At 50.6% G+C, this 27,897-nt stretch overlaps 1 protein-coding gene across 1 annotated transcript; it reads left to right on the top strand.

The window, feature by feature from the left end:
- Nucleotides 1-6,783: 6,783 nt before the first annotated feature.
- Nucleotides 6,784-26,664, top strand: LOC101520121 (carboxypeptidase A2). Its single transcript, XM_012929040.2, is given in 16 exon segments — nucleotides 6,784-6,857; nucleotides 10,233-10,314; nucleotides 11,097-11,239; nucleotides 12,029-12,140; nucleotides 13,808-13,897; nucleotides 15,592-15,690; nucleotides 17,034-17,144; nucleotides 18,042-18,132; nucleotides 19,778-19,868; nucleotides 19,870-19,960; nucleotides 21,830-21,869; nucleotides 21,872-21,926; nucleotides 25,783-25,796; nucleotides 25,938-26,084; nucleotides 26,464-26,596; nucleotides 26,598-26,664. Coding segments are annotated over 16 exon segments (1,437 nt in total). The 5' UTR covers nucleotides 6,784-6,786.
- Nucleotides 26,665-27,897: the final 1,233 nt, after the last annotated feature.

Here is a 27,897-nt window from a genome sequence, read left to right as displayed (position 1 = left end):
TTTTTTTTTAATTTATTTATTATTAATTGAAAGACAAAGTTGCAGAAAGAGAAGGAGAGAGATCACCTATCCACCGTTTCACTCCCTAATGGCCACAATGGTTGGAGCTGAGCTGATCCAAAGTTGGCAGCTAGGAGTCTTCTCTGGGTCTCCATGTGGGTTTCAGGAGCAAAAGCCTTGAGACATCCTTTGCTGCTTTCCCAGGCCTTGAACAGGGAGCTAGATCAGATGTGGAGCAGCCAGGATAAGAACCGGTGTCAAAATGGGATACTGGCACTGTAGGTGGAGGCTTAGCTTGCTATGCCACAGCCGGTTCCACTAGCAGATTCTTATAATCAACTCTCCTTTTTGAAGCCTAGTGCTAGCTCAAGTGGTTATCTGGTGCGTGTTCCTGGAAAAACACGCTTAACAGCCAGCTGACACACATTCCACAGTTGGCTGATTGCAGGTTCCCACAGTATGGATACTGGCACTGTTGCTTATCCCAAGCTACCAGAGTGACCTCACGGAACACGGGCATGTTGGCTCTTGGCAGGTTGCTCTGAGGTGGCTGCACGTTGTCCTCCTTCAGCAGCCAAGCACCCAGTGCACTTCTCAGCTACACAGCAGGGTCAGGGACAGCCATGAGTGGCAGCCAAGTCGGGAATTCCGGTACAAAAACCTTTTAATTAGTTTCAAATGTGGAGGATCTTGGGGCTCAGCGAGCAGAGGAAGTAGGATTAAGCTTTTAAATCATACTGAACTTTTCATTCATTTTTAAAGAGAATGCAGTTAGCTGTGTGTATGGGGTCGGGGGCAGGTAAGGGATTCGGACAGAGGAAGATGTGGAGGAAGGTGAGCTCCAGGTCCCCACGGAATGGACAGGGTCACCTTTCTCAGGTGGGAAGGGGCGTTCTGGGCCACCACACCAGCTAAGGACTAAATGCTGATGATGGCAGACCCTGGCTGTGGAGTAGGAAAGGGCGAGATGGGGCAGGGCCCTAAGGAGTCGTTCCGTCCCATCAGCGCCGCACGCTGGGTCCTTCTGATGCCAGAGCAGAGCTCTGGACCCGTGCTTCTGAAGTGGAAGCTGGCCTTGATTCTAAGACTCCCCTCAAAGCATGTCTGCTTCTAATATTTCTGTTCCCCAAGTCAGGGCCATGTTATAACTGATCACTTTACGCGGTAATGAATGCGGATCCCTCCTCTCCTATGCTTGATGTTCAAGTAACTGGAGTCACTTAGACTTTTACACAGTTCACGTGGTGCGGTTCCCACCATTAGAGTTTGTGTACGTGACCTCATCAACGAACACTTCAAGTAAGTGCATCGCTTAACTTCCACAGCATCAATATCTGTGAGCACTGTTTGTCCATCGCTGGAATATTTGCCTTGGCATTTATACATGGACAAGGAATGCGCTATGTTAGTGATAAGAGGGGATCTCGTAAACTCAGCTCACTTAAGACAAAGCTGGAAATCATTAGATGTGAAGCCTGGGGTGCCTTTCAGCTTCAATCACATGTTTTAGGCTTAGGCTTCTTGATTCTGTTTGTGAAAAAAAAAGCCATCAGCATTAAAAGAACACGTATCAACTGCTGAAAAATATAACCCGAAAAATCCTTCTGGAAGATGATGTAAACTAATTTCTTACATAGCAAGTAGTTCCAGATGGAAAGAAATTGAGAGCTAAAGCAAGAAATCATAAGTGCACTAGAAAAAGAAGCCTAGTAAAAAATTTTCTAATTTCATTCACAAACAGGGGAGACATTTCCAAGTACAATGTAAATAAAGAAGCCTTAATGAAAAAGGCTGATACTTAGAATTCATAAAAATATTTAAACTTTTGTAGACAGAGAAAAAAAGCTCGGTAAACAAAGCGTAAAGAAGAACTGGAAAGAATTTTGGCGCATGAAATAAGGGCAAGCCCCAATTACCCTAATGTATAAAGAACATCAGAAGGAAGTGAAAACCAAACAACTCAGTAGAAATGTGGCCAGGACAGGTGGGCAAAATGTTAACAAAAGAGAAGTCCCAAGTGATCAATAAATACCTCACAAAGATGCTTGACTCCGTAAAGAAATGTGAAGTCGAACAAGGCAGCGTTCTTCAGGCTTTAGACAGGTGTAGGTACGATTCCTGACGTCAGTGTGGGATGCTACGGCAAGAGGCTCTTTCCCATTTTGGCGGGAGAGGAAAGTGTTTCAGCTTCCTTGCAGATTAATCTGGAAATGTTAAGCATGTCACATAGTCTAACCCAGCAAGCCCAGAGCGAAGAATTTACCCAACAAAAATGTACTTTCAGATGCACACAAAAATATATACACAGATCCAAGAATATTTACTTCGGTACTGTCTATGGTTAGGTTTCCAAGATTCCAGAATCTTTTTCTTCAAAATGACATGTCTAATCTACTGTGTTCTGTTTAGAAACATCTGTACACATTATGTCCAAAATTAAAATATCACCCTTACATTAATGTAAAAAAGAAAAATTTACCCCAAAGATGACTATTACCGATGGTCACATATATCTCACATATAAGCCATTTTTGTGAATAGACACATGTGCTGTCTCTGAATTCGGTTGGATTCCATGGACCCTGGATGACTGACTGTGCGACCTGCTGGACCCTGGCAAAGGACCTGGACGACTGACTGTGCGACCTGCTGGACCCTGGCAAAGGACCTGGACGACTGACTGTGCGACCTGCTGGACCCTGGCAAAGGACCTGGACGACTGTGACTCTGTGCGACCTGCTGGACCCTGGCAAAGGACCTGGACAACTGTGACTCTGTGCGACCTGCTGGACCCTGGCATTCGGTCCAGGACAATGGCTTCCTCCTGTAGGCTTCACTTCACAATGTGTGTCTGAATGTTCCTGGTAAGAAGACTTTGACATAGTGAGGGGTGGGCGTGGTGTGTGGTGGGTTGGGCGGCTGCCTGCAGCACTGACCTGGCACGTGGAGCCAGTTCAAGGGCTGGCTACTTCACATCCCAGTCCAGCTCCCTGCTAACGACCTCGGAAAGCTCTGGCGACTTGGTGATGGTGTCAGGTCGGCCCAGTCTGGGCTGTTGTGGCCATCTAAGCAATGAATCAATCATGTGGCTAGTTTCTCTCTCTCCCACTCTCTCTGTAGCTCTTTCAAATAAATGGATGGAGCTTTCTTAAAAAAAAAAATCTGTTTTTCTGTTCATTTGAATGAAAAGATGCCACTCGCACCATCTTGTTAGGTTTCCTCTTTTGGAGTCCCCCTCCCACTGCGGCTGGGGGTTTCTGCCTGCTCTCTGAAAACAAGCGAAAATCTGGAAGCCATAAATAAAGGATTGGTTAAATAAATGCCAATACGCTACTCCCCAGGCCATTAACAGGAAGCTGGATCAGAAGTGGAGGGAGACCCCAGCCCTCCCGAAGTGCGCCAGTGTGGGATGCAGGCACCACAGCGTTCACTCTTAGAAGGGAATCCGTCCCTTGTAAGAGACAACACAGCTATTCTCTCCTGTACATTGTTTGTGTATGTGGCAGACCCAGGCATCCCTGAAGCCGGCTCTGTCTGCCTGTGATGGGAGGTTCTGCTTCATGTGAACTTGGAGCACATTCCTGCAGCCCCGCAAAACCCCAGTTTTGCATATTTTCCCCATCAGAGCACTGAAGACTAATCTGAATCGCTTGTTAATGTTGCTACAGAACTTGTCTTAGGATGAGTCGACATGTTTGTGCCCACAAAGGCATTTCAAAGCTTTGATTCAGAAGGCTAAACTTGCGTGATTCTTTCTCCGTGGGCCCCTGCAAAGTCCTACTTACCCTGCTCAGACCATGTCCACTTCTGCAGCGTGAGGGTAAGAAGGGGCATGTGCTGATGGCGTGCCCGGGGGAGGCGCAGCGCCAGCACAGCTCTTTCTCTTTCTGAGTCACAGCCTTCCCAGGGATAGGCTGATATGGAAGTGCCGTTTCCGTGTAGATTTCCCTGGGATACCTGAGTGTGGGGAGCGGGTTGCTGAAGAAAGGCCCGCGGTGGCAGCTGCGGCCAATAACCCAGGACAGGCAGCTGCTCTGCCAAGTGGAGAGACGAGAGCTGGTCTTGCCAGCAGGTGAGGCAGATTTGTCTCCTCTCCAGGGCCTGGCCAATCAGGTAGCACCCAGTGGACCCATGGGAAAAAAGGATATATAAGCAGCCCGCTGTAGGCAAGCTAGAGAGAGCTACAGGGAGCTACGGAGGACGGACGGATGGGATAGACGACGACGACGAAGAAAGACTGGTTGGAAGTAAGGTGGCTCTTGATACAGAGCCTGGAATGTCGGGTGATTTCTTCCGCGGGTACGGGAAACCCCGGGGCACCCGATACCTGAGGAACCAGGCAGTGCGGGAGTGGCAGTGTGCAGTGGCGCTTGGAGCCCAGTTCCAGTGCTGGCTCTAGTGAGAACTCACAAGCTTATATAGAAGGGGGCAGGCAGCAGGGTGGTCCCGACTTCCAGCCAACAACACTGTGACTGGCTAACAGATCTGTCTATCTCTCTGGACCCTCCAATGAAGTTAAAGATCAGGAAGCCCAGGGAGCTGTGTCTCAGGGCTGACCGCTTACCTGCTGAGAAGCAGGATGAATGGAACATTTGACTGCCCACAGCTGTTTACCGAGAAAGTCCTAGCACAGCTCGTTAAAGGAGCACAGAGGAGAGACGGGGGTGCAGCCCATCACCCTTGCTGCGTGCCCAGTGAACAGGCCGTGTTAGGGCCTCAGTTGCTGGGGTCCGTGCAGTGGGTGTGGAGGACACGAAGGTGTGTGGAGAGCTGTTTCAAGGAATTTCCCGCTGCAAGGCAGGGCCGAGGGGACGTCTCTACAAACCACCTGAGTGCAGCTCCACCTCCCTTTGCATGGACGCCGGGCCACCCTGTCCAAGAATTCTGTAATCTCTTCAGGCATTGTTTGCTGCTGCGGAGTTGGTTTTTCACTATCAATGAGCTTGGAGGTTAACTGTCAAAGGGCACGTTTACAGGCAGCTGAAGCAAAAGCAGAGGCAGGACTGGCTCCCAGGCAGTCCCGTAGGGGATATGGGTATCCCAGATGACAGCTTGAGGCCACAGCCCCCGCTGCTACGGGCGGGCGATTTCTTATAAACAGCAGAATTAGGTCAATGCTGATCTGGAAAGATTACTTTTCAAAAGAAAAAAAAAATCCTTTGTTTAAGAAACAATGTGTGGAAAAAACTACTTGGGGCAGGCATTTTGCACATTGGGTTAGACATCGCTTGGGCTGCTCATGTCCCATGTGGAGAGCTGAGCTGAGCCGCTTACACCTGACCCGAGCTGGCATGCACCCGGGCGGGCGGCAGGCGATGGTTGCAGTACTTGGCTCCTCATTTCCCATGTAGGAGATGTGAATTGAGTTCTGGACTCCTGGCTTCACTTACGTACAAGTTTCTAAAAAAGAGCGATGAACATCCATATGGCTTTTAGGCATCATATATGATTTGTAGTGTTTAAGTGTGTGGAATGTCCTCTGTTTATAATTGCTGGCCTGTTTTTACTCCTAGCACTTTCTTCTTCTTTTGATGATAATGTTTGACATACTGTGATGTGCTAGAATTCCATAGGGGACAGCCAAAGCTTCCATACAAACTTGGAGATCAGGACTGGTGCTGTGACACAACAAACTAGGCTGCTTGCAATGCTGGAAACTCATATGGGGAATTCTGTTGGGGTTCCTTGCTGCTCTGCTTGCAATGTGAGCTTTCTGCATAGTGGCCCCAGGACTTGCACCCATCCCCCCTAAGTCAGAGCTTTAGTTGGGTTCCACGCTCCTGGCTTAGACGTGTCCCCCGCACTCTTCAGCCATTTTGGCCATTTGGGGGAGTGACCAGCATTTGGAAAATCTCTTTTTGTATGTCCCTTTCTCTATTACTTTGCCTTTCAAATAACCAAGTCTTTAAAAAAAGCCGCAGCTGTTATAAGTATTTGGGAAGTGAACCAGTGGATAAAAGATTTCTGTCTCCATCCATGCCTTTCAAAGAAACAATCATAAGAAATGAAGTCTTTTTTTGTTTTTTTTTTTAAGAAGTAGAGAAAGTCTCTGAAAGCTAGGCTCTGATTGGTTTACTTTGGATGAATTGTTGGTGATTATAGAGAATACTTCTTTTGAATCCAAACTTTCCATAGCCAGCCATGTTACTGTTAAAATTGGAGAGAGGTTTTTCATTTTGGGAAAAACATAGGGATATCAATTAGGTGCAAATGCAGGCAGATCACTTTAGAGACAGAGCAAAATGGAATATTCCAAGGGCTTCTGTGTTGTTTGCAGGGCGAGGACTGGGACAGGCCTATCCACGGGACCCTGCGCAGACCTGCTCATTACAGTGTTTCAGGGTAAACATTATAAAAATAAACAAATGACCAAACTAATGGATTGTGATGGACAGGATGCCTGAGTAATTGCCATGAATGCTTCGCCTTTTTCTTTTTGTCAGAGACCCAGAAAGGACTTTAACCTTGGATCTGTTAATCTGGCTTCCATCACGGTGAAGCTAGTGGCACTTTGTGTTCTCAATCATGAATATCTGATTTGCCCTTGGTAGGCTCTGGCAATTCTGTTTTCTTTCCCATGAAGTTTGTTGTCGCGCTCCAGCGATGGGAACATGTACAGATGGCTGAGAGCGCGAAGGTGGAGCTCGCACCTTGACGAGTGGAGTTCCCACCTGTCAACACAGGTGGGAATTGACTTGGGTTCTCGGCGGGCCAACAGGTCAACCTGCGCTGTCCACCCTGTAAATGAAGTCCAAAAGGGCTGGAACCTGGCCTCTGGGAAAAGCCATGACCGTGAGACTCATCCTGCTTTTTGCTGCCCTTTGGGGACACATCTACTGTCGAGAGGCATTTGTGGGGTAAGTTAACTGCTGCTGGGGCTGGCTGGAATTGTTCTTAACTGATTCAAAGGATTTCTCACTTGCTCCTTAGAATTTTCAGAGTTGTTTCCTTAGACTGAACAGGGGTGAAGTCTTGGGAAAGGTAGGAAGTAGTCCATCAAAGTAAAAAATACAGAGGCGCATCGCCAGGGGAGGAAGTTGGTTTGGAAAGAAAGAACACAATTGCAATCACGGGCATACAGCGCACAAGCCAGGGTGGGCTCTGCGACACGCCGAGAGTAAAGGACAAGTTAGGGGTTTTGTTAGGTGAGCGCGATCTGTGAATTCACTCTACTGGCTGCCTGCAGCTGGCCAGCCATCGTCTGTGAAGTTACACTGCAAACCACAGCTGGCAGTGGCTAAGTGGAATGTTCTTGAGGTTGTGGCTGTCTGGCCTGTGAGAGGCTTCTGCATGGGCTTTCTTCCCCACGGCCCCTCTGCGGCGTCCACTTGACCACTAAAACAATGTTACATACACCAGTGACAGTCACAACAGAGTTTTATTACAATGAGAGGTTAGCTGACCGACAGGCCAGCACTAACACCCCCCAGCAGAGTGCGTTCCCCGAACGGCACGTTGACAGAGTTTTTATAGGGGCAGTTTACAATGGCTTGTTGTGGCTGGACAGTTGTGTCGGTCTCTTCTCTGGTCCAGCAGTTAAGATAACCAGACTCAGGCCTTGGAGCCACCTGTGAGATAACCAGACAGGGAACTCGATTCCTGGAGCTGAGATTTGTGCTGAAGGCCGTAGGAGTGACCTCGCACAGTCTCACACAATTGTACAGCCAAGCAAGCAAAGCAGAAGTTACAAAAGTAAAAAGTATTGCAGTTAGCAGTGAGCCATTTACTCCATTTGTGGCTGGATTCCACGCCTCGACGCCATGCGAGTGGATGTCACAGCAGTAACTCCGTTTTGGATCATGCATTGTCACAAGCCAGGACACACCTAGCCCCATGTTCCTCTGATGCTCAGAATGTGGGGACGTCCAGCTCTCTGCCTCCCTGTGCCAGGCGTCAGTGGGTTGCTCTCTGCCTCCCTGTGCCAGGGTGTCAGCGGGCTGCTGTCCTTTTACCTGAGTAGGGCTCTAGGCTTTATGCTGCAGCTCAGCACGGCTCCTGCCCCAAGTTGAGGCCCCTAGGCTACCACGCCTGGCTCCCAATATAGTTTCTTTTTAAATCATAAAACCCTTATCTCTTCCCTTTTTTTGCTGAGTAGCTCAGAGAAACACCTGCTAATCCTGAGAGCACACACCAGGATCTACTAGCCTAAAGCATTGCTTGAAGAGTATTCTGGGGAACTATCGGCGCAGCTGAAATTTTTGATCCAAAAAGCTGGGTGATCAAATACATTTGGAAATCCAAGGAATAGAAAAATCACAGACTTTTTAGAACTTGGGCTTTCTGGATTAGGGTGCTCCTGTAAAGAGGTGATCTAGGTTCGAGCATGGACCCCAATATAATTTTTTAAATTTATTATCTTTTTAATGGTGTTTTTTTAAAAAAAATTAAAATTAATTTTCACTGGAAAGTCAAAATTTTTTTTAAAAAGATTTTATTCATTTTATTACAGCCAGATATACACAGAGGAGGAGAGACAGAGAGGAAGATCTTCCATCCGATGTTTCACTCCCCAAGTGAGCTGCAACGGGCCGATGCGCGCCGATCCGATGCCGGGAACCTGGAACCTCTTCCGGGTCTCCCACGCGGGTGCAGGGTCCCAATGCATTGGGCCGTCCTCAACTGCTTTCCCAGGCCACAAGCAGGGAGCTGGATGGGAAGTGGAGCTGCCGGGATTAGAACCGGCGCCCATATGGGATCCCGGGACTTTCAAGGCGAGGACTTTAGCCGCTAGGCCACGCCGCCGGGCCCTGGAAAGTCAAATTTTACAGAGAGGAGGAGAGACAGAAAGGTATGTCTGCTGGTTCACTCCCTGAGTGGCCGCTGTGGCCGGAGCTGAGCTAATCCTAAGCCAGGAGTTTTTTCCAGGTCTCCCATGTGGGTGCAGGGTCCCAAGGCATTGGGCTGTCCTTGACTGCTTTTCCCAGGCCACAAGCAGGGAGCTGGGTGGGAAGTGGAGCAGCTGGGACGTAAACCAGTGTTCATATGGGATCCAGACACATGCAAGGCAAGAACTTTAGCCACTAGGCTACCATGCCTGGCTCCCAATATAGTTTTTTTTAAAATCATAAAACCCTTATCTCTTCCCTTTTTTTGCCGAGTAGCTCAGAGAAACACCTGCTAATCCTGAGAGCACACACCAGGATCTACTAGCCTAAAGCATTGCTTGACCCAGGGCCTTGCCGTCTTATAGGAGGCCACGCAGGAGTCCAGCGTAAAGAGACTGCAGTGAAAGAACGTGGACGGATACGTGCAGGCGGCGGAGCATCAGCCTGGCTTATTACCCTGATCCGTTCTCCCACTGTACATACGGATGTGGTCGTGACTTGGGAAGTCACCTGGTTTAGAGGAAAGGACGGAAGAGACTAGCATTAGAAGTCTGTAAAATGTGCGCAAACTCTTCCAAAGGCTGGTTGCCTTGTTTTCAGATTTTTTCTGCCAAGGTGTTCCTAATATCCTTTACTGTGTGTGTGTGTTTGTATGTATGTGTGCAACTGTGTACATCTGTGTGTCCCTGTGTGCGTCTGTGTAGAGACACATACTCTGATTTGTCTGGGTACTCATTGCACCCTAACCATGTCCCACATTTAGGCTACAGGAATGGGGTTAGGATATGGAACGTTGATACAGTGTCATTTGACAAAAACAGTTAAATGTACAAGGTCTGGGAGAACTTCCATGCCTATAAAACTGTACCATGGTAAATAACAAATATATTAAGAATAACTATATTTGGGTTATATAAAGGAAGAAAGCACTACAAAAAAGACACAACATCAGTGAACAAATTAGCAAATGGATCTTTATCAAAGAGAGGTCTACCCAGGTATGAATTCATTTCCTCTTGCAAACAGTAGATGGATGATTCCTCTTTGTATTAACTTATTTCTGCAAAACAAGAAGAGGTGTCTTAAAAGCTGTTGCTTTATGAACAGCAGGTGTTATTTGACAAATACTCATTAGGCAGAGAGGTGGTTTTAATGGCAAGCCTCCTGCTGGGAGCCAGCAGGCCTCTTAATCACTATTTAGATAACGTCTCCCTGTGGAAACCAAGCCGTGTGCTCCTTCCCCGTTCTGGGTATCCAGGTCAGTACACTCTGAAAGTTTCTGCGCGGTCTAAGAGACGTCGACTAGCACGCTGGTCTTCCAAGGCGAGGCTGGCAGGAGCAGGCAGCGGGCAGAAACAGCTTTCTAACCATGCTTCTAAGGTCACGTTTGTGCTCCCTGTGTTACAGAGACCAAGTTCTTGAGATCACACCAAGCAATGAAGAAGAGATTCAGAACCTGATGCAGCTAGAGGCTGAAGAACATCTCCAGGTCTCCAGCCTTGCGTGGCCCCTCTGTCCTGGAGTGAGAACTCCAGGTCTCCAGCCTTGCGTGGCCCCTCTGTCCTGGAGTGAGAACTCCAGGTCTCCAGCCTTGCGTGGCCCCTCTGTCCTGGAGTGAGAACTCCAGGTCTCCAGCCCTATGTGGCTCCCTCTGTCCTGGGATGAGAACTTCTTGGGTAGACAGGGTGATTGAGCTGTTTTTGCATGTTGAGTTCTCTGGCACAGTGCGGAATGTGAACTTGTGAGGCGGGATTTTGAAAACCTGGGCTCTAGGTCCACGTACATGGCATGGGACAAGTTCCCCCACCTCGGCCTGTACCTCACTGTCCTATTCAGAAACAATACATATACTATTGATCTAGCTGTCGGGTTTATTGTCAGAATGAAAAGGGATCAATTGTGAAAGTTACCTTGGAACGCCATTGGACGCTTTGAGCACATTAGTGCTTTCCTAAAACATTTCATAATGTTTGCATTTTACGAAAGGAAGTAGATCATTTGTATACCAGCTTTTTAAAACATTGCCATAGTTTTGCATCTTTTTCTTTGGCCCTTTTTAATATCTAACCATAGAAGGAGGCACTATGACACATTTACGGATGCTTGGGTATTTAAAAACCCTGGTTGTGCTGTCACAGCAATTTCACAATTATTTTAGCTTCCGCACTCAAGAGAAAACAGCAGGGATTTCTTGAAATCTATCTGTGCTGAGCTGCTCATTCCCCAGAGTGACCTACTCCTCGCCTTGGCTTGGCTTTCTAGCCTGTGCAGCTTGACGTCTGGAAATCACCCACCATCCCAGGGGCCGCCGTGCATGTTCGGGTTGCCTGTGTCAGTGCCCAGGCCGTCAAAGTTTTCTTGGAGTCCCAGAGAATTGCTTATTTCATGATTGAAGGTGTTCAGGTAATTGCACCGTGGGGAAGCCTTCCAAAGTTAGCTGCTCTGCACGAACTGTAGGTCCGGTGTGGGGCACCTGCCAGCCCTCTGGGTTCTCCATGGACTGTAGGTCCTGCGTGGGGCACCTGCCGCCCCGCTGGGCCACCCTGCCGGGAGGAGGAGATGATATCCACTTTGCATTTGGTACCCCTGGAAAGGAAAGGACAAAAGAGGCAAGAGTGGCATTTAGAGTGCAAACTGAAGGGTGTTAGCCAAAACAAGAAGAAATAAGATGAGCTGAAAGTGATTTATTTATTGGGGAGTCACGAAGAGAGACAGAGCGTGGCCATCTGCTAGTTGTCTCCCCGGATTTCTGCAGCATCCGGGGCCAGGTCAGGCCAAGCAGGAGCGAGCACCCAGGAAAGGTGACTAGGTCTCCCGCCTGGCGAGCAGGGACCCAACACCTTGAGCCATTACTCGCTGCCTTCCAGGGTCTACTTCAGGAAAAAGCCCAAGACAGGAAGTGAAGCGTGAATTAAACCCATCATGGGACATGGGTGTCTTAATTGCCAGGCCAAATGTCTGCTTCTGTTTCATTTTAATTAGAGGTTAGCCTGGGTCAAGAGTTCACAGAAATGTAGCATGGGCCGTGGGAGTGTACAGTCCCTTTTCTGCCACACTTGGCTAGCTGAAAGTCCAGTTCATACAGCTGCCAGATAGATGACAGACGGGACAGGGAGAGGAGGGCTGGGTATAGGGACCCGAGAGACACTGCTGCTTTCAAAGCTGTTGACTGAAATACATTAATGTGAACTAACCAGGTGCAGAATGGGTTTATCTTCGGTTCTGTTGGACAAAGAGAACAAAGAAATGGAACTGAATCGGAGAAGAGACTGGAACGGGAAGTTCAATTTTGGTGTCTACCATACCTTGGGAGAGGTAGGTGTTTCAAAATGGACATTTCACCGTGAGTGGCAGAGAAATGGGCCACTTTCTTCTGCCAGTCAGGACCACAGGGATGATAATCACACGACTTGGCAATCATCTCTAATTACTCTGGAATTCCTCCAAGTTTCCTTAAGTTACCCTTGCCAGCGTTGCGGTCACTGACTTCCGGCAGGACTTGAAGTCCACCCAGCCTCCTCAACAGCTAGGCACTTATTTTTGAAAGTTCTGTGGATGGTCTTACATGACCCCACAAATGGTTCCTGTTCTTCTCCCTGACCTAACTAATTTTTTTAAAAAACATTTATTTATTTGAAATGTAAATTTACAGAGAGAAGGAGAGACAGAAAGAAAGATCTTCCATTGGCTAATTCACTCCCCAAGTGGTCACAATAGCTGGAGCTGAGCTGATCTGTAGCCAGAAGCTCCTCTGGGTCTCCCACATGAGTACAGGGGCCAAGGATCCAAGTCATTCTTTGCTGCTTTCCCAGGCCATAAGCATGGAGCATGATCAGGAGTGGAGCAGCCAAGACATGAACTGGCACCCATATGGGATACTGGCACTTGCAGCTGGAGGATTAGTTGATTGAGCCACCATGCTGACCCCTCGTGCTATGCTCTGACCTGTGCCACTCATCAAACCAATGGACTGATGTTGGAGTCAGGGAGCCCCTGGACACCTGTTGCCATGTCTCAGGGTAGAAAGCCCTGTGCTGGTACAGTGGGGTAGAGGAGGACAGGCAGGGGGATGGCTGGAGGGGATTAGCAGTAAAGGGAGGAGGCAGACAGGCACTGCAGAGAAGGCCACAAGCTTCCAAGTCAGGCATTTAAATATTTTAAAGATTTCTGAAAAAAAATGTTTCTCCTTAATTGATTTGGGAGTTCAACATGATGTGATCTAAACTGAGCTGGGGGACAACATGTGAGCTGACTCGTTAGCTTCTTTCACGGCCAGACATGCTTATGTGCTGGAGGAGAGTCAGACTGTGTGATATGCAGCATAGCCTTCCAACTGGTGTGGACAAAAATCCCCCTTCCAAAAAAAATCTGGGTTTGAAATATGTACAGCTGCAAGGGTTTCCATCCGGCCTGCACAGAGCCAAGAGCAGAAGAGGGCAGGGAGAGAGCATCGCGCTTGCTCCTCCCCTGCAGTGCCACCTGCCCCAGGCCCTGGCTGCTAGCACAGCTGGACCTGCCTCTTCCCCAAGTCAGTCCTGCAGGCCAGGCTAGGTCCCAGCCTGGGCACAGCTGGGCATCCTTGGCAGACAGGGGGCAAGGCTGCCCATGGCTTTGGCATCCCTGTCCAGGCTCCTGTCCCAGGAGTCACTGCTGTTTGTGTCCTTTGCATGGGGGAGAGCCTGAAGCTTTTAAGATGGAAGAGGGGCTGAGCGAAGCCAACCAGACAGCGGCAGAGCGGCTTTGCAGAAAATGGCCCAAAGCAGACTCCGCAGCAGCAAAGTGGCCTCTCGCTCACAGCCCTGCAGATGCCCTGCCGCCAGCCTCATTTCCGGGTGGGGGGTTCCATGAGCCCTGAGAGGGGGCATGCCACGTGTGGGCCCTGCGGTGCCCACCGGGGGCCAGAGTGGACAGAGGGAGAGAAGTCAGTAGCAGATGGGTTTGATCGTTTGCAAATGCCTATTCGTTTGTTTGAAACATTGCAGATTTATCAAGAAATGAACAACCTTGTGGCGGAGCACCCGGGGCTAGTGAGCCAAGTGCGCATTGAAAACCGGCCCTTGGACGTGCTCAAGGTGCGGTACTGTGAGGCAGCTCTGGCATCGGATGCTTGCAGAACTCCCAGCTTGGCCAGCAAAGCAGGTCTTTTTCTCCTTTTGGACCTTGCTGGTTTTGAGCGGTCCTCCCGCTGCACTTCTTTGGCAATACTTCTTTCTCTTTTCCTCTTTCCTTGCACAGGCAGAAGCTGGCTGTAGCAATGAATTAACGCTGGAGTCCTGACGGATGCATGCTCGCAAGGGAGGTGGGCGGGAGGACCGGGGAAGCCGGGCTGGTGTGTAATGCATCAAGGCAGGAGCCCTTTGCTTCCTTTTTGTCTTTATCTTTGTCTCCTCCTTTTCTAACCGTTAAAGAAAAGCAGGAAAAAACCACCCCAACAGCACCAAGTAATTGCCCGAGCTGAGCCGCATGAAAATAAAAGATTCTGCAGCGTGCAGGATGTGAGCCAGCTAGACCGCAGAGGCAAATCCCGGCCCTGCAGCCCAGGCAATCAGGATTTATTTAGGTGATCGCCGGGTTAGTGCGTGTCACTGCCGACAGCCTTAAGTGCGGCCATTTCACGTTGTTCCGCTTGGCCCTGAAAAAGAATGAACATTGTTTCCCCAGGTTTCCTAGAAAGAGTTTTTTTAAGAAAAAGAGAGAGGGAGAGGGAATGTCGCAACTCGACTAAATCTGGAAGTGTGTGGCTGGGAACAGCTGTCTCACTGGGGCACATGGCTTTCTGTAGGGCTTTTTCCCTCGGAGCGCCCTGGCAGGAGCAACTGGCTTATGAAACCGGGCTGCGGTTGCTCCCCTCCTTTCTGTTCCCTCTTCTCGCTGCTCCTTACCACAGCCTCCCTTCCTGCCCCCAGCCCCAATTTTTCTGGCTTTCCCTCCTCCCCCGGGGTGGTCTGGTGGTTGCCAATATCACGCGGTTTTGAAAGTTCTCTGCTTTTTCCGTTGGAGCTCTTTGGAGGAAAAGGCACGGCGCGCTTTCTGCTCAAAACCCGTGAAATGTAATTTTTAAGCAAAGATTTGCATTTCTTGTTGGCCTTATCTACTGTGTTTAAAAGGCTGTGCAGATAGAAGCTGATGGTGCAAAAACCATCTTTTCCTCCCCCCTTGACTGTTCCAGCTAAGACGAGTCCCCTGGCTCAGTCTCTCAGCTCTGCAAAGCTCCTCCCAGCCTGATGCCCGTGTGCAAGGACTCTGAAGGCCATTGCTAGCATTTTTAAAAACCATGACACACATCTGGAAAAGAGGACAAAACCAACAACAAATCCCCGTAGTTTCCGTTTTTCTACAGGACAACAGCTGGTATAGTTGATTGTCTAGTTTTCGACTGCTTTTTCTGTTCCCTCTCCCTTCTCATGTGTATAGGTGTAAATACAGGAGTGTAGACATGAAATATTTTAAAAATAAAAACCTGTCTGCTTCCCATTTACAACCTATGAACACATTTCATATCATTACAGCAGCCATCACAATTGCTCTTAAAAACAAACAGCAAGGGAGGAAAGCCTAGGTCCCTCTTGTTAGCCTGTGTCTAAACTTGCTGTGACAGAGGAGGACTAAACGAATACCTGTCTTTGATAAGACAAAGTCATTGACAGTGTCAGCTGTGTCATTCCAAACCCATCAAGGGCAGAGCAGCCGGAGGTGGAGGTGCGGCTGGAGGGGCGAAGTGGCCGGGCCAGGACCGCCTGGTCAGTTTGTCGTGCTTGTCTTTCAGTTCAGCACCGGAGGTGACAAGCTGGCCACCTGGCTTGATGCGGGGATCCATGCACGAGAGTGGGTTCCACAAGCTACTGCGCTGGGGATAGCAAATAAGGTTATCTTGCCCCCAAATTCCTAACTGATTTTGTCTGTCTGAGGTCAGGCTCACCAAGCACACAGTCCATGCGGTCCTGGCAGCCGTGCTGTGGGCCACGCCTTCTCTAGCACACAGGCAGGAAACAAACCCACCCCGCCCTTTTTGGTATTGCCCCATCCAGTGTCCTGGCACTCTGCCATCACTGGGAACTCTGGGGAAAGCCACAGCGAGTTAGGCCAGATCCCGAGAGGCAGGGCAGGGCCCCACGAGTCTGAGTTCAGGGGAAGAATAGGTTTGAGAAAAATAACGTTGCTGCCCGCAGCTCTGAGGGCTGCGGCACAATGAGCCAGAAATCTAAAAAATTTCAAGGGAGGATTAGAGAGCAAAATAGAAACAGGTGTGAAAAGAGCTTCCTTTGACCCAGAGATCAAAAATGAAATTAGTTAAGGGTGTTTGGGTTGCTCTGAAAATTTCCCAAATCTGATTTTGAAGTCAGGATGTAGCAATTGCTGCCTTCCACTTATTCACCGGCATCAGTCAGGACAAGGAGTTGGTGTGACCTGGTCTGGTATTTCTTAAGTAGTTCCAAAATGACATGCTATAAATCAATGTTAATTCATGAGCAAAGGAAATCAATCCACATCAGATTATTCAAGCATGTACAACCACGTGCATACCTACTGATATATTTTTCCCTTCAATTAAAATGCGGTTACCTTTAGGGTATTATGAAATGGCTATTTAACAGTTGAATAATAATGCCTGAGGATGGCTGAGCACAGGAAATGAATACATTTTAATCCAGTGGAAACTTCAACACTACTGCAATTGATTGCAAGTAAAAAAAACACAATCTAATCCCCCCAAATGGAATTTAAGCAGTGGTCTGTATCTCTAAGCAGAGCCTAAGTGTATTTCAGTACATCTGATATTGGTCATGAGTTCTTCTGGCAAGCTGCTGTGTTTGTGTGTGTGTATGTGGGGGAGGGAATGAGGGAATATTAAAGAATATTCTGCCATATATCAGAAAATCTCTGGCACATGGCGCTACATGAGCGATGACCATGGCCAATCACTGCGGAATGCCTGACAGAATGGATAGCTAGATGGTCCCTGCTTTTCCTGCTTTGGGTGAAGAATGGATCTGCGAGCTCTAATCTCCTCCTCAGTAAATGATGTTGACCAGAAATAAAAGTATAGGCCCAGGCACATCAGGCTCATGAGCACTGCAGGAGGCTGGACAGCAGCTTCTCGGGGTCAATAGCAGCGCTGCTGCCCAAGCAGAACCATCGCAGGCCTTCCCACGCTGCCCGGGCTTCCCGCCGAGGGTCAGGGGTCGTCTGTGTGTGCTCTCCGTGCAGATCGCCCCCGACTAGGGAAGTGACCCATCCGTCATGTCCATCCTGCACACCCTGGACATCTTCCTGCTGCCCGTTACACACCCTGACGGCTATGTGTTCTCGCAGACCGAAGTCAGTCCCAGCTTCTCAAAACAAACCAACCGCAGTCGTCTTTCTGCCAAACAGAAGGCCTGCTCTCCCAGCGGCCCAGAAGCGAGGCACAGCGAGGCGTCCTGCTCTCCGCAGGCCAGCAGTCCGCGCCTTGCCTGCCCCCATCTCAGCGGTACCGGCTGCTGGAGCCCAGCGCCAGCCGTGCGTCACCTCGCAGATTGGTTCCAATTACCCGGGGTTTGACGGGAGAGCGGAGCGGATGTTACCTGCTGACAATTAGGTCACAGTGGGATCTGGGGAGGCAGGGCCACGCATTTAGCTTCCTGTTGGAAGAAATCTGCAGTGTCACTAAAAGGGGCCGTGGAGTGGGCTTCTGTCCCCTACTCCCCCTTTTAAAATCTCATTACGAAATGCCATTGTGGCAACCGTGACCCCGCGTCTATTGAACACCAGAGCTTCCGCGCTGTTTGGTATTTGGTAAAGCTTTCGAAGAAACCAGTAATGCTGCTGGGGAGATGGCTGGCTTAGAGTACCGCGGCCAAACACGGGAAACGCCGCCCACTCGACGCCCTCCTCGCAGGGCCATTAAAGAAACAAGCCGAAGCCGGCCGGAGTGCGTGGACGAGTCCCTGGAGGGGTCTGCCGCGTACTCCCCGGGGAGCCGCACAACTTCCCAGTGTCCCCCGCCCGCGTCTCACAGAATGGGGTTCCCTGAACAGGCACTCGTTTGGGGGTGCGGGTGGGCGCCCTTCTCCCGTCAGGAGAGCCGGCGGGCCCTGAACCCCGCAGGCGGGCCCTGAACCCCGCAGGCGGGCCCTGAACCCCGCAGGCGGGCCCTGAACCCCGCAGGCGGGCCCGGGGCTGAGCCGGCTTTCTCCCCCTCGCCGCTCTTTCCTTCTGCGTCTTGGATGTTCCAAGAATCGAATGTGGAGCAAGACGCGGTCCAAGGCGTCCGGAAGCTTTTGCGTCGGCGTGGATCCTAACCGGAACTGGGACGCGGGATTCGGAGGTGAGGGGCGGCGGGGCGTGCAGCCCGGCGGGGTGAGGCCCGGAAGCCGGCGTGTGAGGGCCCTGCAGGGCGCCGGGCCTCCCACAGGAACAGCCCCCGCTCCGTCCTCGCAGGAGCGCCGCGGCCCAGAGCTCCGAGCGGCGCTGCCCCGCGTGCCTCTCCCCTCTTTGTCTTCCTCAGGGTCTGCCCCGCAGCCCGCAGCCCCAGTGGCGGGAGCCGCCGCCAGAGGGCGCTAGCCCCTGTTCGCGGGCGAGCAGTGACATCACGCGTGGACTCTGGGAGAAGCACAGAGATGGGCACATTCGGGGGAGATCCCGGTGTCTGTGTCCCCGGCCCGGCTGGCAGGCGGGAGGGCCCGGCGGTCGCAGAGGGGACGCTGGGCTTGGCCTTGCTGGCCCGTGCCGGAGGCCCGGAGCTGCCGCCCAGCTCAGAGGGGCAGCGGCTCGGTGTTTGTAAAGGAGCCGGGAGACCAGCACAGGATGGCCTGGAGAATTGTAACAGCGTATGGGTGAGGACAGCTGCCTTCATTACCATCACATTTTTTTTAAGGATAAGGAAGGAAAAACAAAATTAGCGCACCAGACTCAAAATATTGAACAAAACCCAGCCACTGAATGCTATTTCCCCTGCCCACACCCACAACTGTTATCCTGTGAAATTATTTTAGCATAAGGCAACAGATGTTGAGTTTCCATTTTCTGAAACTTAGAGAGGGGACACCCAGCTCTCACGGTGCCCTTGGAGGTACACCAGGACAGCCCCTCCAGGCCCACGGTGACCGCGCAGCTGCACCTTGGGCCGCTCGGAGTCAAGGCAAAGGTGGCTGGGCCGAGCAGCTGCGGTTTCCTCTTGGCAGGAGGACGTCGGAGCTTCCTGGCGTTGGGCCTTTGTGACTTGGAGCCTGGATACACATGAGCCTCTCCCCTCGGACTCTTTATGAATTGGAAGAGATCCCAGCTTATGAACTTAATGCAACTCCCACCCAGTGCAGGAATTCCATCTATAAAATGAAACCTCGCTTTGCTTCCAACATCCCTCCCAGAGAGAGGCGGTGATTTGAATTGGATCGCCCTTCAGCCATATGGAGGAACTATAACTTATTTGTTCATGGTCATTTTATCTGAAAGGCAGAGAGAGAGAGAGAGAGAGAGAGAATGAGAGAGAGAGGGAAGGAGAGACAAGATGGAGAAATTTCCATCTTCAGGTTCACTTCCCCAAATTACAGGTTGGGTTGGACCAACCAAGCCAGGAGCCCTGACTCCATCCAGGCCTTCCAATCGGGTGGCAGGGTGCCAAGTGTTGGAGGCAGCACTCGCTGCCTGCCGGGGTATGGAGGGAGGAAGCTAGACCACAAGAAAAGGAGCTGGGACTTGAACCAGGCACTGAGAGAAGGTGCCAGCATCCCAACCAGGAGCAACCGTGGTGTCACATGCCCACTGTAGAAAGCATATCTTTCTTCCTTCATTTTTTTAGGAAAAGTAATTAGCCTAGGTTCACTTCCTTTAAGGGTCTCCTGGCTGTGCCCTTGGGAAGACGCTAGACGTAGAACAGTGCGAGTCTTGCTCTGATTTCCAGAGGAGGGGCTTGCGGGTCTGCAGAGGTTTCTCGCTCCCATGTCCTCATTGGGCTCTTGTGCGTCCATCAGGCCCTGGAGCCAGTAGCAGCCCCTGCTCTGATTCCTACCATGGACCCCGGGCCAACTCGGAAGTGGAAGTGCAAGCCATAGTGGACTTTATCCACTTTACTCCTCACCCTCCACAGCTATTCCCAGCTGCTGATGTTCCCTTACGGCTGCAAGTGTGCCAAGCCACAGAGCTTCGATGAGCTGGTGAGTTTCTGAAATTTAATTCCAGCTTGGCAACAGGACAAAACAGGTAATTCCAGTTTTGTCCAACGCTTTGTGGACAAGTAAGTTTCCACGATAAGGTGGGCGCTGAGAGGGAGGCATGCCGGCCACAGGTGATCAGGGGAGCACAGCATTAGTGAAACCCAACCCCAGGCTGCTGAGACGGTGGTGTGGTGTGGCGGGTGGTGTGGCGGGCAAGTGCTTCAACAGTGGGCGACGGACCTTCCCTGTGAAACAGAAATCAAGCGATTCTTGTTATCTTCATCTTCATGAACACAACCCTCGTGATTTCTGGAATCTTCTTTTTGTTGCATAGGGGAGGAAAAAAAAACCCGCTTGCATTGGATGTGAGGCTCTTAGGTCGGTGTGCTTGCGCCTGGGACCTTTGGCTGTGTGACCTTGTGGCAGTCTGCCCGTGTGCCCAAGGCCCAGCTTCCCTGCCCTGACTTGGTTCCTTTCATTATTTCTCTTGTTTTGGGCATGGCGCCGGGCAGCAGCCTTGTGTCAGATGATGACAGATGAGCTACGCCACAGCTCTCCCCAGCGGAAATCAGCAAGTGGTCGTCCTTGGGCTCCGAGGCGTGCTTCCTTAGATTCTGAACAACCTCAAACATTTTCTGGTCGGCAAGCTCCTGCAGAAGCAGAGCCACGCGTGTCTTCCTCCTCAGCTGCTGCGTTGCTGCCTGCTGGGGCGGTTTTTAGAATTTGGATGGCAAGTGTTACTCTTTCAGGGCAAATGAGACCGAAAGGAATAACAGGCTTGGAAGGAACCTGTCGGGTTCTTTTCAAAGACCTTGCTGATCTGTACGTTGTGCAAACCTGTGGCTCTTTACTGCGCCGCCAAGGAGCCTAGCATGGGAAGGCTTCCTGTTGCCGAGGGGACCTTATCCATGGGGCGTATTTCGTCACTAGGGCTTCTCCTTACAGCCCGCCGAGGGTTTTTACCAACCTGGTCTGGTTTATCATCTGGGGCTACTGAGAGGTTTATTTTTGTGTGAGAGGTGAAGCTAGTCATTACTCAGAGCCCAGTGACTTGTACTCCCTAAGTGCTCTCTGTTCCTCCTAAAACAACAAACACAAAAGCAAACCCAGTTCCTTTCAGTGCCCGCTACGTGGGTCTGTTCCCTCAGCATCCCGGCAGCTGTGTGCTGCACGGGTCGCTTGTGGAGGTGGGTGACACAGCATGACCACCTCTGCCCCCTCAGCCTGTGCACTATGCGAGGGTCACCGTAGATTTTTTTTTTTTTTTGGCAGAAGCAGCGCAGTGCTGTTGACTCACTTTGGGCTCGTTGACAGCTGAGACCCCCAGCCTCCCCCAGACCTCTGTCGAGCCAGGCTTTCCTCATCTGGTGATTGTACAGTTGTTTTCCTCCTGGCCCCAAGTTCACGACCTTACATTTATCCCTTGCAAGGACAGTAAAGCCTCAGTCAGTCAAAATTGGAACCCTCAAAAAACGGAAAGTATTTTGCTGAGCTCTGCTTCTTGGAAAAAGTCAGTCACAGGGAAACGAGCCAGTGTCGGAATGTAACAACGGCAGTAAAAGAATCAACTTCCTGAACACCTCGTCAGGAAACGATCTGGTTGGTCCTCTCTGTGTGCCCTTCCTGAGCGAGGAGAGCTGGTGGCAAAGATGAGCCGTGGGCTGGGGCTCTCGCCTGGATGCGCCACATCGTGGCTTCCATTGTGCGCAGCTCTCAGGGAAGCTGTTGAAACAAGGGTGCAGGCTTCCACCTCAGATGCTCAGGGGCCAGTTCACTAGAGCCTTTTCAGTCCATGTTCTGTTATTAGGCAAGCAATCTTCCAAGAGAAAAGTGTTTTCCATTCATCATTCTATGGTTTTCTGCTTCTAGAATGAAGTAGGCAAAAAAGCTGCCTAGTTGCTGGCCAGCCTTGTGGTACCAAGCACGAAGTGGGACGGATCTGCTCAGTTGTCTGGAAGTTCCTGCTGTACTGACAGTTTTGTTTTGTTCTTTTCTACCAATGATCCACTAAGCTGGCAGTCACCCAGTCAACCCAGCTCACAGCTTTTACAAGTCTTGGTGTGGAAGGGACAGACTTTCATGCATGGAACTCAAGCTTTCCCCGGTTTCCTCCATGAGACGTTTACTGTGTGAAATCTAGAACAAAGAACCCTTCAGCGTGTGAGCTGTGGAGGCTAATCTTAGGCTTCTCTGGATGCTGCTGGCTGCTCATGGCATGCGAATGTCCTTGCCTATGAGTGGGTGTTTATCAAGGCCTAACCCTAAGTCATGTTCTCTTACCAATGTTTCCTTTCCTAACTGAGAGGTCCGGAGATCCTGAGCAATCCAGTGGGCTCTATGTGGGGACAGAGTGGGGTGGTTGGTGGTTCTGTGGGTCGGCTCTGTGAGAACCGTTTGTCTGTGCAGCATGTGGGGTGAAGGGAGGAGGGCAAGTTGAAAGTAATGGCCATGTCGGGAGTAAATTTTATTTATTTTCATTGGAAGAGCAGAATTAGAGAGACAAGGAGAGACAGAGAGAAAGATCTCTGTTTGCTGGTTCACTCCCCAAGTGGCTGCAATGGCCAGAGCTACACTGGTCCGAAACCAGGAGCCAGAAGCTCTTTTGGGCCTCCCATGCGGGTGCAGGATCTGAAGGGTTTGGGCCGTCCTCGACTGTTTTCCCAGGCCACAAGCAGGGAGCTGGATGGGAAGCGGGAGCCCTGGGACGCAAACTGGCACCCATATGGGATCCCAGCATGCAAGGCGAGGACTTTAACCACTAGACTACCATGCCAGGCCCTTGGCATTCAACTTTTCAAGAACCCCTCTTTTCCAGTTGAATGGAATAAAAATAAGCAACGATTGCAGCGTTGTGAGAAACCCAGTACACACAGTGCTGACTCTGAATCCCTCAAAGGCACAATCCCTTCCTTATGGGCAAAGCCAGAAACTTCGGACCACTGAGTTGAATGTCCAGGTGTTGCCTAGTGCTTCCATGCCCAGGGAACCTTTAGAAACCAGTGTACGTAGCAGGCTGCCGTTCTGTCCAACACTGCTTCATGCTGAGTTCTAACAGAGAGACACAGTGAACCCACAAAGAACTCACTTTTTGATAGAGATGAACCGGCAGACAGGATTTTATATGAGACGTGCAATGGTAGGCTATTTGGGATATGAAAGTATTAGAAAGTTAAGGGCATTTGACAGTTGCTGGGTCAGGAAAAGAGTCCTTTAGAAAAAGGGCGGGATTTGAAGATTGATGGTCTGGTAGCTAGGGGAAAGCGATAAGACCTTCTGGCTAGTCACATGCAGCACATGCATAGGCACAGAGCATGAGCCAGCAGGATGGGTTTGGGACTCCTGATAGGTTTGGAATGGTTGGAATTAAAAGGTCAGGAGGGGGTCTTGGAGAATTCAAGCTTTTGTGTGCATTACGAAAAAGTTTGGGTTTGATCTGAAGGATTCTGGAAGCCACTGGAGTTTTTCTGCAGGGCAGCGAGTGAGTTGAGGTGCTGTACTGGGACATGGCACGTTAGCTGCACTGTGGAGGACAGAGTGATGGTGGCCATATTTTGTTGTGTCCCAGGCACATCACCAGGGAGCTGGATCAGAAGTGGAGCAGCTAGGGCTGTAACCAGTGCCCAAATGGTGTGCTGGCATTGCAGACGACAGCTTAACCTGTTACACACACATAGTGCTAGCCCTTGCGTTCAGGTTTTTTTTTTAAACATCATTTCCTGTATAGTTTAATTTATTTACATTTATGCATTTGGTTGTTTAAAAATATATAGATATTTTTTATTTACTGAAAAGACAGTTGCAGAGAGAAGGAGAGATAGATCAATTGATTGATCTTCCATTCACTGGCTGACTCCTTAAATGTCGCAATGGTTGGGATTGGACTAGGCCAAAAACAAGAGCTGAAGCATCCTCTGAGTGGCACACACAAGGCATCACAGGCCCCAAGGATTTGTGCCATGTTCTGCTGCTTTCCCAGGGACAGTGGGAGGGAGCCGAATTGGAAACAGACTAGCCAAGATCTGAACTGGCACTCCTGGGTGAAGGCTGGTGTTTCAAGTGGTCTCTTTGCCCCTTGGGGTGTTTTTTACTCCATTGTGTTGCATACCTCAGGTCCCAGGCCGTTGGCTTGCCCCAGCTGTTTGCTAAACCATGCTGCTGCTAGCACGTTTGCACAAACTCCTTTTCCAACTAGATGATCTTTCTGGAGGATGTTCCCACGACCAGCTCGGCTGATCCAAGGCAGGGCCGGCTTTGGAGCTCTGTTTATGTCTTTTTAAATGCTTTTCCTTAAGAAGACTTCTTTGTTTATGTCCGTTGAGATATGGGACCTTTTAAACTTTAATCTAAGTGGGATTACGCTCATTCCCGTTGGGAACATTCCAGTGAGGAAGGCCCTGCTAGTGTCTCACGACCATGGTGGCAGCCTGATTGGAATGCAGGCCTTTGCTTAGTTGGATTCTCAGACTGGAGTCCAGCGTGTGAGCCGAGTGGTGCCAGTCACCACCTAGACTCCCGCATGGGGCTCAGCGATTTTATTGCCAGGAATCTGGGTTTTTTTTTTTTTTTTTAAACCTACTTTACCTAGAGGTATTTACCAATAAAATAGATCCTGGAAGGCTTGGGCTGTGTATATTTTCCTTAGTGAGCTCAGCAATATTGAAGAGATTTCCAATAAGCAGATAACAAATGAGCATTATATCTTGGAAACCGCCATTAATCACCAAGCAAGTTCTGATGGCCTCCCTGCCCAGAGCTGACTCTGTCAGCCCGGCTTACCGCACCTTGGCGCAGCAGTGGGATGCCCCAGGCCGGATGCTGCTCTGCAGGGAGCACTTGCTCCCTCCGCCCCGGACGCTCCTCTCTGGATGGGCTGTGAGACGCCTCCTGGGCCGCTGCCCGCACAGAGCGCTCAGGGTTTGGCCTGAGAGGAGTTGTCTCATGAGTTCATTGTCAGGGAGGGGTAAGGGGAAAAATACCCTTGACCTTGGGCCTAGAGATCTTGGGTTTGGGTTCTAGTTCTGCCACAATGACACCAAGTAATTTTGGGTAGCTCGCTCCTTCCTCTCTTGGTTTCTTCAAAGATTTAAAAAGATAGTATGTGGAATACGACTATGCTTAAGCACTACGCAGGATTGGTAGTTTCTTGATGAACTGTTCTGCTCTTGGTAATTCTGATCTGTCATGTGGTCTTTCTGAGAGGATCATAATTGTTTATTGATTAATAATATCTATGATCATAACTCACATTTTTGCTATTCTAGCTCCTTAAATCTATGGAAAGTGTCCTTTGCCTTGTTGCAGCAGCCGCGCCCCACACCCAGCAGCACTGATGTCATCTCTGTTGCCAGATGAAGCACCTGATAGGGTGATGCATGGCTGCCGTGGTTCACCCTGCGGGTGATCTTCAGGGTCGCGAGTTCATCCTGAGCCTGTATTGTGTCCTCTGTTGACCTCATGGTGGGACTGTGTCAAGGGGGTTGGTTGTAGCCAAAGTTAGTAATTTTGATACCCAGCCTACCAGGAATGACCAGAGCTGTCATGGCTGAAAGCTTAGTGGACTGGAGGTCCCTAACCCGCAAATCCTCCGAACTCTAAAACTATGTGCCAATGTGACCCAAGTGGAAAATTCCACACCTGACCACAGTCAGAATACGTGTGCCTGGGAAGTGTTACGTACAACCCTCTGCAGGCTGAGTACACAGTTGTCTATGGAACGTAAATGAATTGTGTGTTTGGACTTGGGTCCCTCGGATGTCTTATGAAGTAATACTAACATTCTAAAGTCTGGAAATAGCTGTCATTCAAACCCCTTCTGGTCGCAGGCATGTCTGTTTAGGTGAGCCTACCCATAACTCTTACATCGGCCTCGAGGCCCGCCCCATCTCCTTTGTTTTCCCAGGACTGTCCTTAGGAAGGTGGCCGCTCTCCTTCCTGCCTCAGCCTGGCCCTCTGTGTAACCTCCACCTGCCCTTGCCAGGAGGGGCCTCAGGGCAGTCGGCTGAGTCATGCCTGTCCTTGAGCCCCATCACCTGTCACATCAAAGGCCTTACGTGTCAGGTGCACTTACTGGATCGCTTCAAGCGCCTGAAGAGACCCCGGGAGTGCTACTTGGTGTTGGAGCAGAGTCTGCCCCACCCTCAGGCAGAGAGTCCTCTGTGTGCAGGCACTTAATCTGCACTCCGTTTGTAACCCTTCTTTGGGGAAAGCAGTGTGTGCACCTCCAAAGGGAGGACGTGGTTGCCCTGAGCTGCAGGGGAGGCCATCCAGGAGAGCAGGCAGGGTTCCCGGGATGGGGAGAGCCAGAGAACACGGAGGGAGACTGAGCAGAGTGGCCACATGTGTGCACCTTTTGCTTTGCAAATTATCTTCCGAATTTTCCTAAGCATGGCTTTCTCCTCAACTGGCGGCCGCCCTGCAGCCTGCGCGGCCTCTGGTGCCAGGGTCTTTAGCACGGGGCCAAGTGTCTGTGAGGAGCTGGCAGAGAATTCTCATTTGCCTTTCAGACCAAGCCAGTAGCGGAAGCATTGACTGGTCCTATGATTTTGGCATCAAAAACTCATTTGCCTTTGAGCTGAGGGACACGGGCCACTATGGCTTTCTCCTGCCAGCCACGCAGATACTGCCCACGGCCGAAGACCATTATGGAGCATGTGCGGGACCACCCCTGTTCAGGCTGTGGAGGTGGGCACAGGATCTGCAGCTGAGCGGGACAACGGTCGTTCCTGCTGGGATGCTCACCTGGGCCCGCTGGTTCTTCTGTTTTTGCAAGCCACTCCACTGTTCCCCTTCATCCCCCCCAAAAAAAAATATAAAGAAAAAAAAGTCATCCCAAGTAAAATGTTCTGATGTCCTTAGAAATTTTGTTGTTGTGATACATTATGCATAACGTAAAATTGGTCATTTTGATTATTTCATGCGGGCTGGCATTGCGGCCTGTGAGCCAGTGAGAAGATGCTCATTTTGTTGTGGCACAGTGCATTAAGCCGCCATGTGAAATGCTGGCTTCCCATATTGGAGTGCTGGTTCCAGTCCTGTCTGCTTCCCAGACACTGCCTGCTGGTCCACTTGGGAAGGCAGCAGGTGATGGGCTCCACGGTGGGACCCCCGCCAGCTGCCCAGGATGAAGACCCATTTGGATGAAGATCCTCCCCGAGGATGAAGCTCCTTGCTTTGACTTGGCAAGTAAGCACGAGGGTGGACTATCTTTCTGACTCTGTGACTCTGCCTTCCAATAAATATATAAATATTTTCTAAAAAGAGAGAGAGAGAGATGTTCCGATAGATCTAGATTTTCTTCTTGCTGATGGTTTTCCCTGGAGAAAATGCAGGAAGTTGATTTCAGCTTGCCTGGAGTGTTTGGTACTTGAATCTTTCACTTCAAGTCACTTGCAGGTCTGGGTCTCACTTGTTCTTGTTGCTAACTTCCAAACGGCTAGTTATGGGCCCCATGAAGGCCAGCGCTGCGGCGCACGCGGCGGGCATCGGGAGGACACTGCAGCCCCGAGGGAAGCAGAGGCCGTGGCACCACGACTGCTGGCAGAGGCCTGCTCCCGACCCTGCTGCCGGCAGAGGCCTGCTCCCGGACCCTGCTGCCGGCAGAGGCCTGCTCCCGACCCTGCTGCCGGCAGAGGCCTGCTCCTGGACCCTGCTGCCGGCAGAGGCCTGCTCCCGACCCTGCTGCCGGCAGAGGCCTGCTCCCGACCCTGCTGCCGGCAGAGGCCTGCTCCCGGACCCTGCTGCCGGCAGAGGCCTGCTCCTGACCCTGCTGCCGGCAGAGGCCTGCTCCCGACCCTGCTGCCGGCAGAGGCCTGCTCCCAACCCTGCTCGGGCTCTGTGACCTCTTGTTGACAAGCTGATTCTGGCTCCTGTGAAAGCCAGTCTTAGCTAAAACTCTACTGATCATGACTTGCCTCCACACTCTGCCTTTGATGTAACCA

Source organism: Ochotona princeps, chromosome 25 (genome assembly GCF_030435755.1).
Source record: "Ochotona princeps isolate mOchPri1 chromosome 25, mOchPri1.hap1, whole genome shotgun sequence".
In the NCBI taxonomy this organism is placed as follows: Eukaryota; Metazoa; Chordata; class Mammalia; order Lagomorpha; family Ochotonidae; genus Ochotona; species Ochotona princeps.
The sequence above is the reverse complement of the archived record's forward strand: the minus strand, read 5'-3'. Positions and strand labels throughout refer to the sequence as shown.